Genomic DNA, 15,696 nt, shown 5'->3' with positions numbered 1-15,696 from the left:
AGCCACTGGCCTCTTTGAAGATATGGTTTTCAGTATAGGGTTTGGGGAACTCCGTTTGGACATTGAGGGATGTCCTGCAGCTTCTCAGAGATTGAACACGTCTCCAGTCTCCTTTGGGGCAGAGAACTTTTGTCATAGTGAAAATTGCACCTTTACTGCCGTTACGGCGTCCTTTGATTTTTGAAGTTATTAATTAATGAGGCAGATTACATTAATCATTCAAAGCTCAAATGATGGAACCTGAGGGCACCAGCAGTCACACCAGGGTTTGTACATCATGGGTGCCCTGGGGGGGACATGGATGTTGGATCTGAAGGGTCACAGCTGAAGACGTAATGAGACCAGAATGTCTTCATTTGATGTTGGCTATAATTTAATTGCAGCTCGACCTATTTAATCTCACAATGGCTGGAGCATCAGATGGCGTGCATACTAATGTTCCATTTGAATTAGAATTACACTGAAATAAATCATGTGCACCACAGAGCCTGTATTTAACCCAGCCATTTTTTCCCTTCATTTTTGTGTTTCTGTTTATTGTTCTAACCTGCTTTCATTCATGCTGGTGTTTACCAGCCATATGCTCACTTTAACAGATACCATTATAGGTAGTGATACATTTCCCTTAGCTCTTACCAATGATATAGAAGAAATATTCCCATGAGATGAATAATCACCTGATTTGGTAAGGGATTATCAAAGCTGAGTGTTATATGCGTCATTAATTCCTGCCCTTTGACGTATATTGTATTCCCTGGCAAATTAGTGTATAGCATTTTACCTCTTTAGCTATAAAAACACACAAAACTGCTCTGTCACCTACATTATGGAAGCAAATACACAAACGTAGAGCTTCTGATCAGATAAATATTTTACTACCCCATTAATCCGTTCATAATCATGTTACAAGCCCGTAAATATGTCAAATACTTCAATTTGGTTGTAATAACGGGGCTAATTAAAATAATTTGGCTTTGCAAATGTTGAACAAGCATAATATTGTTGGAGTCCCTTGTGGAAATAATTAATAACGATCATCATCATCAAAAATTATGACATCTCTTGTCTGCATGCATTTGTTGTGCTATTTCACCAGAAGCAATTTCTGGTGAAATAATGTGATGCTGACCTCTTGTGGCTGAACGTAGTAAGAATGCAGACAGTAAAACAGCAGTGGTCACCAGCTATGTCCTGGCATTAAAATAATCTCTACACAACTCATTTTCTAATGAAGAGCAGTAATGATGTGAATCATGCCCTAAACAAGGCCTCGTTTTTTTTTTTTTTTTTTTTACTTTGCTTGCTTGCCATAAAAATGTCTACGCATAGATAGAAATGTAAATTTTGTAATGGTCAACATGAGTCCAGCTCTTGAACACTCAGGAATGGTCCAGAGTTGTCAGAGCTTTCTGGAAGGAAGAGCACAGGGGCTATATCTGGCAGCAGCAGCACCCAACTGCTCAGATAACAAACCAGAACGAACAGCAGAGGAAGAAACAGACAAGCCTGTCTGAGCCCCAGAAATGACAGAATCAGAGAGGTAAGCAGGTTTTACCCTCTTCATTGGCACTTCCTTTTACCCTGCACTTTGATTTAGGAGCAGAACATTTCTAAATTTATATTTACCACCTCATGACTCCATAAAAGCCACGCATGTCTGAAGCCATGCAGGCACAACAGAGGCGCCTGGCGCTTGTTAACAGTGACAGCATGACATTTGAATGGCATTTTGAGATACTAGCATGCCACCACAGACTGTTTCATTACCTGTGCTCCCTGCTGCTCTTTCTGTTTTATTTTTTCTATTAAAACTTACCATGAATCTGCCCTTTCAACCCCTCCCCTCCCCACAATGCAGCGCATGTCCCAGGCTAAGAATAGAAAAGTGTAGGCCTCAACAGTTGTGAGAACACACTTAGTTTAAAAAGTTGGATACTTGGACTTCCGGTTCCAAGAATGGTATTCAGTGCTGTTCATATTGTATTATATATTCAATTTCAATTTATAAATATGTGTGCATATAAACTCAAACCTCATTCCATTATATTTGATAAACTTTATAATATATATAAGTTGTTTCCTACAAACGGCTTGCCATATCACGTATATAAATGCGTTATATCTAAAGTTTGTATATATATCCCCTTTATTGTGACATATATGACAATACCATTCACATATATGAACACATATGATATGTATTACGTTCCTTTATTGTCATGACTTTTGGCTGTGCAACTAATGATTTCTGCTTTCCCTATATTTATATTTTTTCTGTTTTAATGTCTCCAGAGCGGTCCCAGAGACCAAGACCAAAGCCATGGCCTTTCGGTCCCAAAAAGAGATGTTCGAGAAGATGGAGGAATCTTTCAAAGTCTGTGCATATTGTGAGAAGCGGCCAAATCAACTTTCAAACCCACAGAGCCTGAAGCGTTGTGCTCGGTAAAAATTTCATCAAGCACACCTCTGCCTCCAAGTTATTTTGTCATCAAAGTTTGATGTTTGAAGTTTGAGTCATTAGAGCTCTTACTGTTTTCCCCTCCTGTTTGCACAGATGTCTAAATGTGTATTACTGCTGTAAAGACTGCCAGAAGGGCGACTGGCCCAAGCACAAAATGTTCTGCTCACAACTTCGTCAAGCTGCCATTGACAGAGTTGTGGAGTGGCTTGTGTTCAAAGGTAAAAGCTCCACACAAACAGTAAACAAGAGAGACAGGTACTGAGCCTCGTGAATAGTCTGTACTGCTATTAAATGGCTGGGCTAATTTCGCATTATTTATTTACTTCGCCAGGAGATCTTCCATTCCCAACGGATAAATGGTCCAAAGCCCAGTCAGAGGTTAAAGGCTGGGACGACTGGCTCACGATGCAGGACGATCTCACAGCTCGTGTCAATCCCATCTTAAATGGGACAAACATGAAAGACCTGTGGACCAACGCTGGCCGGCCGCGGCCTGATGACAATGACCTGAGGCAGTCGCTGTGGCGGGTCTGCAGTGAGTTCTTCTCCAGGCCTCTGACCATTGCTTGGGGGATGAGGTTGTTTGGCCTTAATCCTCATTCAAAACCTCTCACCATTCACCTGGTGGGGGCTGGCCAGAGTGAGACGCTGGGGGCCAGACTCACTGACTATGATGAGCTGAACCACATGTTCCCCGGACACCAGGGCATAGAGGTAGTCATGGTCGGGCCAGAGGTGGTGGACGGCCCCATTGTGAGGCCTCCTCTCACAGCTTTTGGCCCCAAACAGAAGGTCTACATCAGCGCTTACAAGGGCCTCTACCATCAGTTCTGGGAGGATCTGGTGGAGAAAGAGGAAGCAGCCAAGCCAGACCTGGTGGTTGGATTTCATCCTGGTGAGGAGATGCAATCAAACTGAGTCTTATGCAATGAAATGTAACATTTTGTGTGAGGAGGAAACAACCATTTACTGACTTCAGGACTGAGTGTTGAAAAGCCTCAGCTGGATTTATATTCACCCTGAGCTCTTTTGACTTTCCTTTCTGTTATCAAGGCTTTGATGCCAGTCAGGGCCTGGATGATGGCTGGCTTCCCACACTTCTGCTCCTAAGGGATTATGAGATTCCTTCACTTTTCACTGCTCTCAAGTGAGTCTTAGTGACTCAGTTGTCATCTACACACAGCTGAAGACCTTGGAACAGAGTAATATGAGTCACCTAATAATAAAAATTACAGTAGTAGTACAGCTTTTTGATAAAGTGAATATTTTTAGGATTTATGAGTAAAATCACCTTAAAGCACTTCATATGACTGTGTTTGTGCTGTGCTGTACTATAGATGTTTAAAAATCAAAAATCTGTGATGAATGTATTTTTAAATTGTCCTGTCTTCTCAAGCCACAAACCCTTCATTTGATTGAACTGTGAATAGCATACAAATTGGCACACTCACACATATCATTTGCATTATAGTATATGCTGCACAAAGGCTTGTCTGGTGAATGTGGCACCTTTGCTGTCCAGCCTCACTCTGCATCACCACCCTCTCATTACTAAGGGTGCACAGCTACTGACGCCTTTTGTCGTTTATCCACAGTGAGGGCGAGATGACTTACTCCCTGCAGATCCTGTTGGAGTTGGAGATGGACATGAAGGGAAGTGGAGCAAACCCCTTTTCCTCCCAGAAACCAGAGGTGGTGGGCTCATGTCCCAACAAACCTCCTGTCTACTGTAACTCCCACTACTTCTGTTTTCAGGGTCTACTGGAGACTGTGGAGTTCGAAGAACCAGACGAGGCCTAAAGGAGGACTATACAATATTGTTTTTTATAAATCTGTTTTTTCTTGTAATCTAATAATGCTTTACAAATGGTGAAATATTTATTCTATAAAAAATACCATGTTACATATTTATTATTTCTAAAAATTCTGCCATTTAACTTTGTTAAGTAGCAGTTAGTATTCTGGTTTCCTCCCAACATCCCAAGACATCATGTTTGAAGTAGCAGTCAGTTCGAAGTGTTGACTCTGACATTTGCATTTACTATCTCAGTTTCATCTCATGCAACTGCCAGAGTTGTGAGGTTTGAATTTATTGTTTCTGACCCATTGTTGTGAGGCAATAAAACTTTGTAGAACCAATAAAATGTCAGTCACACAACCACACAGTCCTCCTATTGAAACTTATTGCACATTCACTGCACATACAAATGTTCTTTACTTAATCCTGTAATCATATAATGCCAGCTTCTGACTTGAACACTTCTTTAAAGATAAAACACCAAACAATACCAACATTAAGTTTGATTTTAGCCTTCACGATTTAATTGTTTCCATCATTGGTGTATTACACAATGGTCCCATGTACAGCTGCTGTCAAACATTTTTTCAAATAGAAAAGATCAACTTCCACATATAAAACCATACATTGCAAGGGAATAATGTTTGCACTGAGATAGGAAAAAAGCAAGTCTACAATGTGCAGGACAAGGTTGACAATGGCTCCAAACGAAACAGTGTTGATGTCTGTGTGGGGGCAAGGGTCACAGATGTAAGGGTTGTATCTATAGCGTTCTTAACCAAAGGCAAAGCAAAGTATGAGAGCGAGCACGTACAGCAGCACTGCCACAATGTTGAACAAAAACTTCATCTTATTGAGGCCAAATGGAAGGACTGCAGTAGCTTGAGCAGGTTGAGAGCTATGATGACCACAGTGACCACGAGGCAAACAGCAAAAAACAATGACACTGCATACCATTGGTAAAAAATGATGGAACCATTCACCATTTACAAAGTGGTCAGGGGGAGCAGTGAGAACAAAACAAGCTATGAAAGCCTCGGCTGTGTGGAGAACTGTGTGGAGGTAGCCACTTGGACACTTAATTATTTGCATCACAGCATCAATCAGAAAGACAACTGTGGCGACCACAGAGAAGATGAAGCACAGGATGCTGCCAGTGCAGGAGATGCAGACGAAAACGTGGCTGAAATGATCATCACCACACACTGCCAGCCCACAGGTCAGGTCAACCCAGTCAGGGAGGAAAGCAGCGAGGAGGACGTGTCACATTTTGGCCTCCATCACAATCAGGACTAAGGGCAGAATAATGCAGAAAGTCCAGACAAACTCACACCATATGCCCAATGGACTCACCATCCGGCCTCTGAAGAAAACAATCCACAGAGTGAGAGCACTGAACATTATTTCCAGGAGGCATACAATGCCTGCACAGGTCTTGAATGGTCCCCAATTCAGTTCAGTTGCTCCTGCAGTCCTGTTGTTACATTCGGACCATATGTTATTTCCACATTTCCTTGGATTCAAAGCTCAGCAGTTGGTCACTGCCTTTGAATGCCTGTGTAGTAACGGGACTGCTTTTCAACTCAGTCATGTATTTAGTTGCAAAATCTATGATCAATGAGTAAGAATAATTCTCTAATATGCTTAAAAATAGATTCATTTACTCCATCTTTTGTAGATGATACAGAAAATATTCACTGCTTAAAAATCTTTTCTAACATTTACTGATTATGAGTTACAGTATCGGTTTGACAGTTGCACCACTTTCTGCAGTGAAATCAAATTAAACATTTTATTTTACAGAGTAACACATGAGGCATCACAAAATGTGAATTTCTTTTTAGGTTTGGGGTTTTGAGTGTGATAAGAAATAGATTTGAAAGCCTAAATCAGTGATTGGTGCACGGTGACAGTGCGGCTTCTGCTCCACTGGAGTCTGTGTACCACCAGTTACATTTGGCCAAATGCGGAAAGTGAGATCATGTGACTTTAGTCTAGAAATGACACTTTTTACCAACCAAGCACGGCTTTAAAGCCATTATTCACACATTGTTTTCATTGAATGCAATAGGGTGATATGTTGAACATTTAAATAAATAAATATATCATTTGATTTTTTTTTATCTACTTCTCTGGATGGCTTTAAAGGACCATAGGAAAGTCACCATGATGTTATGTCTGTCTAAAGCCACAGATACCAAGCAAAGTAAAAATGAGGTCCAGTGTAAAAAAAATGAGATTCACATATGTGAAGAATGCAACCATAAACTGAATGGCCCAGATACAGAAGCTGGGTGGGCAGTCGCTGGGACGAGGGTTGTTCCTGAACATAAAAATGGGCCACATGATAGCAGTGAAGATGTACAGCACAACAGAGATCACCAGGAATATAAACACAAACCTGTCCAGGTTAAAAGGCAAACATTTCTTCAGCTTTTTGAGGATGTTGGTGGCAATGATGAGAGGGAGGATGGGGAAAGGGATGATATATGCTATGACACACATGATTAGAACAGGTCTCTCTCTGTAACCAGTCAGTGATATGAAAATCATGCAGCTCACGAAGGCCTCCAACACTTTCATGAATCCAGGCAGAGCAGCCAGGTAGCTTCCTTTCTTCTTTTCCAGTATTTTGTCCTTCACCACTTCTAAGGTGTAGACCAAGCCACATAAGAAAGCGAATATACTCACGATCCATCCATACAGACATGCAAATTTCAGGCAGACGTAGAAGTTGGCATAGAAAATTGCAACAGAGACAGTCATGAGTGCCGAGGACATGGCCATCCCTGTTGTGAAGTCAGACCAGTCCATGCAAACCATATCAAGTATGATATCTAGCTTGAACATCTCAATGATGGTGATGATGAGGGTCATGATGGGGCAGAAAGCCCAGGTGAACATGGCATAGTTCCAGTAAGTGTGGCTGCTCCCTCCTCTGAAGGCAGCCAGGAGAAAGGTGACCAGGGATAAAATGATCTGGGTCATGTGGAGTCCACCACGTCCAGACATCAGAGTAGAAGGCGTAAACACTGCCTTAGATATGGTGTCTTTAATATTATCAATGACTCCCATCTCTTTGAGCAAACTGAGGAGAAAGAGCTGATCGGCTGCTGAAGTTTGTCCTCCTGGGTGGCTGCAAGAAACTGGAGGAGGATTGTTTGGTTAGCTGCCTTTCAACACCACTTTGCTGATAAACCTTTATTATCTTTTTGGTTTGCATAATTGTTATAAAATGAACTTTGTGTAGGCAAAAATGTCTGACTGCACAAGAAACAATGAGCAGGGCGAAGAGAACCTTAATTTGGCCAAAAACTGGCACACTTTCAGTCCTACACAAGCTTTTTTTTATACTGGAAACAGTCCTGACTTCCAGGTTCCATCTGAATTATGTGGCTCATTCAGACTGCTTAATGATGCTACTCCCATCAGTTTTTGCTGCAATGTCACGAGTGGCCACCGGGAGAAACTGCACCAGCGACTTTTCCTGAACGGAAGAATTTCTGTGTGACACATATCCGAGCTGCTTGTAATCTTGTTTCTTTTTGTCGGCCAATTGAGTAAAAGTTAAAGTTGAAACGCACAAACTGTGACATTTTGTCCGCGCAACGCTCTCTGATATTGTGTTTATAAAAGTTTAAAAGGCAGGTCAAGATGTCGAGCTGGCTCTTGTTTCTGAGGGGAAGTTAAATAGAAAGCACAAGCAGGAAGTTGTTGTCAAGTGTCAGTTAGAGTAACACTATCAAAGCAAGCACAGAGAATTATGTCTGCATTTTTCTCCTTTTAAAACCGTAGACACCTAAAAACAACTCTGGAGGAAGCCGTCGCCTTGTTGGAACTTTATTTAGTTGTCATGATAATTTCATTTTCTTGGGCTATTTATTTTATATTCGTCTCGAAGCCATTGTTTGGGAAGAATTAGCTAGGCTAACGTTAGCCATGGGTCGATGACACAGACTGCAGCAGCTGAATTAGACTAAATACGGCCCTTTTTTGTCCCGGTGGAGGACAATAAAGGCCTGATGGATTTCTCTAAATTCCTGGATGATGACTTTGATGTGAAGGACTGGGTCAATGGCGCCTTCAAGGTGGTGCAGAAGGACGCGCCGGGAAAAGCGGACTCCCACGCAGCCACACTGGTCATGAAGCTCCAGCTGTTCATCCAGGAGGTCAACAATGCGATTGAGGGTCAGTTCAGCTGCGTTGGCACACCACACCATGTCCTTTTGGGCCCCCGCCTCTCTCAATATTGTTGTCTTCCACTCGGCTGTAATGGGGGATAGATTAGATATTATAAAGCTTCTTAATGTGTGATCAACCCAGCAGCTGTGCATTCCCTAAATGTTGTCTCTGTTTGGGTTTGTTCAGTTGGATTAGTGCATGCAGGCTACACAACTGGTTAATGGCATTGCAGTATGCAACGAGGCATGTCTGTTATTTAGCTTACTCACAGTCAATTCAAGGGAGTGGATCAGCTGAATCAACGATTTATCTTGAATGCTGTAAGGCAAGATTTTATTGTAGCACTGCTTTGGACTGAATTAGTCTAAAACTATGTGCACCTAATAAACTGACAACTAAGTGTGCATTGTCTAAAACACACTTAGTTGTCAGTGCTTGAGAAGCTGTAAATATGCATATTTTTTTTTTTACCTAAAACATGACAATAAAGACCAGACTTTACTACTTGAAGTCAAGATAACAGTTATGTATTGTGTAACCATAATCAACACACCAAAGAAACCATACCACTCTGTAGAAGCTGCAATAGTAAGTTGGTTTAATTTCTTTTTCCTAAACTCATCATCACAGAAAAACTGAAAGTAATGACTTCAGTTTCTGTTGGTACCAACTATAATCTACTGTTTTTCTATGAGTTGTGACTTAGTTGTTATTTTTGCCTGTAACTGAAAAACTGCTGTGTCTCTGTTTGTAGAGAGCAGTACTCAGGCCCTCCAGAATATGCCCAGAGTGCTGCGAGATGTGGAAGCTGTGAAACAGGAGGCTTCCTTCCTCAAAGATCAAATGATTCTGGTCAAAGAGGACATCAAGAAATTTGAGCAGGACACTGTGCAGTCTATGCAGGTGTGTGAATTGTTGTTTAATTGTTGATTGTTAAGATAATGGAGCTATGTTTCTGAAATGATTGAAATTATATTTCTCTTTTTTTAGTGGTATAATAATCAAAACCTGTGTTTCACAAAGAGTACAGGGGAGCTAGCAAGCTATTTATTTGGGATGACTTGTATATCCTGTGTGTCCGTTCCACCAGGTCCTAGTAGAGATTGATCAGGTCAAAAGCCGCATGCAGCTGGCAGCTGAGGCTCTGCAGGAAGCAGACAAATGGAGCACACTCAGTGCAGACATTGAGGAGACTTTCAAAACTCAGGTATGAATAAAAGAAATTCCCACATGACTTTGACATGTTGAGTTTTGGTTGAACTTGCTGAACTGATCCATGTAGCAGCTACTCCCTGTCTATATAAATGTTTTCAAAATGGAAATGATGCAATGTAACTGCATATAAATAAACTAAATATAGATATATAAATTTAAATTGTGGATTTTTTGGATTCAAATCCCATTCCAGCGCAGTTATTATGAATATATTCTTTTTTCGGCAGAAGAAGGCATCAAAATCTTAATTGTTTCATACTTGAAGAGTGTTAAAGCATTGACAATAAATATGACAATAATATTTTTGATATTAAACTTCACTATGCTTCTTTATTCTTCCAGGACCTTGCAGTTATCTCCTCCAAGCTGACCAGCATGCAGAACAGCCTGGCCATGCTGGTGGACACACCAGACTACTCTGAAAAATGTGTCCACTTGGAGGCTTTGAAAAACAGACTGGAGGCCTTGGCCAGTCCACAGATAGTAGCAACCTTTAATTCCATGTCTATAGGTAAATGTGTGCCAAGTGCTTTTATGCCTTAAATTTCACATTTTGTTGTTCAGTGAAGTCCACCATCAGTGTACACTAAGTATACTATATATTTTCACCCTGCAGACCAAGCCAAGTTGTTTGTGAAAGTCTTCACAGAGATAGACAGAATGCCACAGCTCCTAGCTTATTACTACAAATGTCACAAGGTGGGCGTGACAAAGCATCTCCATGACTTTCATCACTAATTCATAAAGAAGCCATCACAAAATAATTTTGCCCTTTCCCTGGAGGACCAATGAATATTAGGTTGTTTTTTTTTTCCTCTTTAGGGCCAGCTGGTGAGCATGTGGCAGGATCTCTCTCAGAGTGAGCTCAGTCTGAATCAGCAGCTATCTGAATTCTATGATACGTTGCTCTCCACGTGGCACGCTCAGCTCCAGTGGAGCAGCCAGGTCAGAGACACTAAAGTACTGGTAGACATTTGTGCTTCATCATCAACACAAACAATGTTTGAAATGATCATAAAAAGTCCAATACCAAACCTCACCTAACACCTGGTAACACCCAACAGGTGTTTAAGAACCCATATGAAGTGGTGACCGTGCTGCTGATCCAGACTTTTGGGGCCATGGTGCCATCCATCGCTGTGTGTCTCAACACAGCCATAGAACGGACGGCCCAAGAGCAGCAGCTTGACACCCTGCTGGAACTCCATCAAACTCTGTCAACATTTGGTGACAACCTGGAGACTGCCATGCTGCCACACCTGGGTCTGTGCAATGCCAATGAACAGTTACTCCAAAGCGGAGTAACTGTTGATTGAAGGTTCTGGTGAGCTGGCTCCTGATGTTCTGTCTGTGCTCCTCCACCAGGTGAGAATAACCTGCTGAAGGTGAACGAGCTGGTCTGTGCGCTTTACGACCCCTATAAAACTTATCAGCTACAGTATGAAGATCTGGAGGAAGCTCACCTCCTCATCCAGATCAGTGCTGTACCCTTGGTAACCCAACCGGCACACATACATACTCATATAAACACATAAGACAATAGATTTATTTTGCTTACTCAGTTGTTCTTGAACATGTTCATTGCTCTTTTTAGGAACATGGGGAAGTAATTGATTGTGTTGAAGAGTTGAGCCACTCTGTTGGGAAGTTGTTTGGCTTAGCTACTGCTGCTGTGGACCGTTGTGTCAAACTGACTGACGGTCTGGCTGTGTGTGGCCTCCTTAAAGCTCTCAAAGCTCTTTTTACCAAGTAAGGATCCTTTACGCTTCAGAGAATATTTTGTCAGATTTTTTTTTTTTAGCAACATGGACCTTAATTTATCTATGCTGACATTGTTTTGTAGGTATGTGTCTGACTTCTCCATAACACTGCAGTCAATCAGGAAGAAGTGTAAACTGGAGGATATGCCAAGTTCATCTGTTTTCCAGGAGGACTGGACAGCTTTTCAGAACTCAGTCAGGTTAATTCTTGTTTTCATTTCACACCAGAATGCCAGGTGATTTGAGTATCACAACATGCAAGATGTTAGTCATTTGTCCCTGTCGTGTTCTTGCAGGATTATTGCCACTTGTGGAGAGTTACTCAGACAATGTGGAGAATTTGAGCAGCAGCTGTCAAACAAGTGAGAAAAGCTTGAATATTCCATATCTATACTCTACTTATCCCTGATCTTAAACTGTTATGTGCACAGAATAATTATTGTACACCATAAGGATTTGAAGAATTGTTCACATAATTTTGTAATCTTTCCCTCTCACTCTATAGGATCCTGGGTACAGCAGGTAAGTACCTGTCAGAGTCTTACAGCCCCCGCAGTCTGGCAGGCATCCAGGAGGCCAGCTCCACAGAGAGAAAGAGCAACACCAAGAACCCATGGCAGGAATATAACTACCTTCAGAGAGGCAATGTAGCCGAGTATAACAGCTTAATGGAGGTCCTTTTCTCATTAAAGGTATGTTGTAAGCCTGCTGATTTCCTCTGAGGCAAGCCAACTCTTTAACCAGAGACTCACTGCTGTTTTATGCATTTCTCACCCCTTGTCTTGAAGGAGAAGGGCACAGGTAACTCCAGCCTATTAGCTGAGCCCAGAGCAGCTCTGACCAGACTCAACCAGCAGGCCAACCAGCTGGCTTTCGATTCTGTCTTCCTGCAGATCAAACACCAGCTCTGCCTCGTCTCCAAGATGGAGGTAATTAAGTGTCGGATTTCTAGGTTATTTGATTTCAAATACTGATAGATGTGATTTAGGTGCATGAGAGCTAAGAGCTTTCGAATTGTCTGTGAGAGTGTGCATCTAAGTGTAGTATCTATTTTAATCCTACGTCATCCTGCTTCATTTGCTCCTTCTTTATGATCAGAGTCAAGAGGCACGTGGATTCGGAGAGAGCTACACAGAGGACCTACCAACTTTCAGCCTGTCACCACAGGAATACATCACAAATGTCAGTGAGGGGTGATCTAGATATCATCCCAGAAATTTTATCTAATAATTCCTACATCAGACTTGATACAATTAAAATTTTGCAGTACTGAACAATACCATATTTATCAAATCATGTTTTTTGTTTTCCCCTTCCAGATCGGGCAGTACCTGATGTCTCTTCCACTCCACCTGGAGCCATTTGTGACCCAGGAGGACCCAGCACTAGAAATGGCCTTACACGCTGGGAAGCTGCCTTTCCCTCCAGAGCAAGGTTGCTGACCATCAGTCCTGATTCTCCTCTCCATCTATCTCTCCACATGATGTCTGTTTTCTCTTTCACTGTCTCTTGCATTTCATCTCTGAAGCACTATTTCTCTGCACTATTATTTTATTTTTTTATTTTATGTATTTTATGTTATTTTATTATTTTTCTTACTACTTTAACACAGGGACAGACATTTCCTTTACACCCCGTCAGCTTACTGAAACATCCCTTTCTATCTGTTTCAGGTGACGACCTTCCTGAGCTGGACAACACTGCAGACTACTGGCTGGGCTCCATTGCTCGGGCCACCATGCAGACCTACTGTGACGCCATCCTGCTCATCCCTCAACTAAGCACCCATTCCACAAAACAGCTAGCCACAGATATTGGTATAATATCCATAACCATCATGCAATACAAAGTGTTACTTGTTACTTCATGTCATGTGATGATGTGGTGATTATTAATTGTCATGGAGGGAAAAAGCGATGAAATGAAATGGCTGTTCACTAAATTAATGTTCAATCACTTTGAGTGATGATTTCTGATTCTTTTCCACAGACTATCTGAGCAATGTGATGGATGCTTTGGGCCTTCAGCCCTCTCGCACCTTGCAGCAAATTGTCACCCTGCTGAGGGCCAAGCCAGAAAATTACAGACAAACAGCCAAACTGATGCCCCGCCGACTGGCCTCCACCATCGCTGCCCTCCGGACCATTGACTACTAACAGTAAGGGAGAGGGAGAAGGACTCTGTAGCCACAGTGGATCTCATGAGGTGGTGCTCAGCACTGGGGACTCAGTGATATTTGTGCCAGTTGCAGATTTGTTTGTGGTGACAGAATTTTAGGTTTATAGTCCTGTCCAAATAGGTGCAGGAACTATGGGAATGTTAACAGATTGAAATCAGGGTGGCTCAGACTTTTTTATACTGATTAGCGCTGAATTAAATGTAACTTTAAGTGATGTCTCATCTGTGATAATGCCTTCAAGTCAAGCCAAAAAGTACGAGTGTCTTGACACTACATCTTTAATCTCTACATTTCTAAACTGCAGAAGTACCTGAGGAAGTGACAAAATATACAGCAGGGGATCTGGGAGAGCATTTAAATCTATGTAACTGATACCATTCATCTCTAATAATAAATTATATTCCAGTAATATTTCTCAAATGACTTCTATTGTTTTTTATGCACTGAGCCTCATATTTAACAGTTGACTTCAATGTTAAAGGTGGAAGTCTCTCTCTCGCCATCTCTCTTGTTGTAATAGGCACTGGATACGTTTTATAGACGAAACATTTACACCAACACACTGATGTTGCACATTTTGAAGCTATTTTGAATGACAAGACAAAATATATGAGTGGATTGACTTGGTAAGGTAACTGATGTGGATTAATGAATGAATGAATGATTTTTTTTTTTTTTAGCTTGTCAAACAGAGATTGTGTGTCCAGTACCCACTTTCCAGTTTCTAACTTCAGCTTTTTATGCTCTTACCTGATGTTAAATGTATTTGCACCCTCAAGCCATGGAAATTGGCATGTTTGTCACAGTCGGGGACAAAGCTAAGATTCTTCACTGAGAGAAATGGCATCTCTTTTTTTGTGTGCTGTTTTTTTAATTCACTGCTGGAATTTTGATCATTGTTTGAATCATTTTTGAAGAAATTCTCGAATGTGAAGATTTGGTTTGGACTGTCTGTCCATCAAAACATCACCATGAATTCTGTGGAACTTTTATGTGTCTTTATATCATTACTTTATTTCCAAAGCAGAGGTACACAACACAAATGTCAAAGTTAAAAATTGTACTTTTTTTTGCTACTTATGTGGAAGCTACATTATAACTCATATTAAAATGTCCCCCTCACTATCTTACATTTTAATAATAATATGAAAATATAAAAATACACCACTGTAAAATCGACCATTTTGAATGACAATTTAAATACATTTAGTTGCTCATACATTTTTGACTATTTTTAATCACAGTCACTTGAACTAATGGAGCCCATGATCAATGTAATAATTGATCACGAGTTTCTATTTTCTGTAAATAATCTCTTAGCAGTGTCCGTGCTGTCCAGAGAGGGGATGGATGGATGCCTCCGTCCTGCTCTGCTCCAACATGGACCAGTGTTTGGGCCTGACGTCAGCCGTCACCGCCCTGCCTGCAGTGTCCGTGCCCACAGAGGAGGATGGAGACGGCAGCAGCGGCCTAGCCGTGAATCCTACCCGGGATGGCAATTAAGGCGCCCCGAGACAAAGACAACTATCGGGAAACTTTCGGATGGGGAGACCGGACCGTCCACCTTTCACATCTGGCTCTCTAGAAGATGCTCCGCGGCGGGCTGCGCCGCTCCGGTCGGGGGGATCCTCGGTGCGGTGGAGCTGCTGCGAGCGCGCTGGATGTGGAGATCGTTTAGGGAAAACATCCACGGGGTAGAAAAATAAACAACAACAACAACAAAAAAACACCACGCCACCGACCAGTTGGCACCACCGGCGAGGATCTGAGGACCCGAGGTGAAGAAATCCCTTCTGAAGGGTGGAGCTGCGGGATGTTCAATAAATGATGAGGAATTCCGCGCGTCTCCGTCCTGACGGTGAAGCTGTCTGACAGACATTGTGTCCGCTGACAGTCCACCACAGCGCCCCGGTGTTTCTGTCCAAACGATGCCACAGCTGCGGAGGTGATGGCCGCGGGCTGCTGCGGGACTCCCCCAGGTCTTCACCCCGGAGGTAGCGGCTCTCCGCGGAGCCTGTTTATGCAATCCGACGCAGTGTGTCCTTCGGTCCCACCTCCATGTGATGTGATCCCCTGAGGTGTTCGTGTGAAATATGGCCAG

General features: G+C 42.1%; 3 protein-coding genes across 3 annotated transcripts; 2 read left to right on the top strand and 1 right to left on the bottom strand.

Moving 5' to 3' along the window:
- Positions 1-1,479: 1,479 nt before the first annotated feature.
- Positions 1,480-4,313, top strand: LOC115060241 (putative protein MSS51 homolog, mitochondrial). Its single transcript, XM_029528115.1, has 6 exons — positions 1,480-1,540; positions 2,293-2,442; positions 2,555-2,679; positions 2,793-3,356; positions 3,515-3,608; positions 4,057-4,313. Exons 1-6 carry the CDS (start codon positions 1,524-1,526, stop codon positions 4,259-4,261), a joined length of 1,155 nt encoding a protein of 384 aa, XP_029383975.1. The 5' UTR covers positions 1,480-1,523; the 3' UTR covers positions 4,262-4,313.
- Positions 4,314-6,431: 2,118 nt separating this feature from the next.
- Positions 6,432-7,334, bottom strand: LOC115060468 (myeloid-associated differentiation marker-like protein 2). Its single transcript, XM_029528393.1, has one exon. It carries the CDS (start codon positions 7,332-7,334, stop codon positions 6,432-6,434), a length of 903 nt encoding a protein of 300 aa, XP_029384253.1.
- A 647-nt stretch (positions 7,335-7,981) lies between these two features.
- On the top strand, positions 7,982-14,187 carry cog7 (component of oligomeric golgi complex 7). The gene is made up of 17 exons (XM_029527760.1): positions 7,982-8,447; positions 9,196-9,344; positions 9,532-9,648; positions 9,999-10,167; positions 10,273-10,355; positions 10,479-10,601; positions 10,721-10,919; positions 11,022-11,149; positions 11,251-11,405; positions 11,500-11,616; positions 11,713-11,778; positions 11,922-12,108; positions 12,205-12,345; positions 12,515-12,598; positions 12,736-12,850; positions 13,090-13,233; positions 13,406-14,187. The coding sequence occupies exons 1-17, from the start codon at positions 8,282-8,284 to the stop codon at positions 13,570-13,572; spliced, it is 2,310 nt and encodes a 769-aa protein (XP_029383620.1). The 5' UTR covers positions 7,982-8,281; the 3' UTR covers positions 13,573-14,187.
- The last annotated feature ends 1,509 nt before the right edge of the window (positions 14,188-15,696 follow it).

Source organism: Echeneis naucrates, chromosome 19, assembly GCF_900963305.1.
Source record: "Echeneis naucrates chromosome 19, fEcheNa1.1, whole genome shotgun sequence".
In the NCBI taxonomy this organism is placed as follows: Eukaryota; Metazoa; Chordata; class Actinopteri; order Carangiformes; family Echeneidae; genus Echeneis; species Echeneis naucrates.
This window is presented reverse-complemented; position numbering and strand designations above follow the sequence as displayed.

Excerpts from the sequence above, each read along its gene's own strand:
- LOC115060241 (XM_029528115.1), top strand. Across the intron at positions 2,680-2,792 it reads GGAGTGGCTTGTGTTCAAAG|GAGATCTTCCATTCCCAACG; the intron begins GTAAAAGCTCCA and ends TTACTTCGCCAG. Across the intron at positions 3,609-4,056 it reads TCACTTTTCACTGCTCTCAA|TGAGGGCGAGATGACTTACT; the intron begins GTGAGTCTTAGT and ends GTTTATCCACAG.
- LOC115060468 (XM_029528393.1), bottom strand. The coding sequence starts at position 7,334 with ATGGGAGTCATTGATAATATTAAAGACACCATATCTAAGGCAGTGTTT.
- cog7 (XM_029527760.1), top strand. The coding sequence starts at position 8,282 with ATGGATTTCTCTAAATTCCTGGATGATGACTTTGATGTGAAGGACTGG. Across the intron at positions 11,617-11,712 it reads GCTTTTCAGAACTCAGTCAG|GATTATTGCCACTTGTGGAG; the intron begins GTTAATTCTTGT and ends GTGTTCTTGCAG. Across the intron at positions 13,234-13,405 it reads ACAGCTAGCCACAGATATTG|ACTATCTGAGCAATGTGATG; the intron begins GTATAATATCCA and ends TCTTTTCCACAG.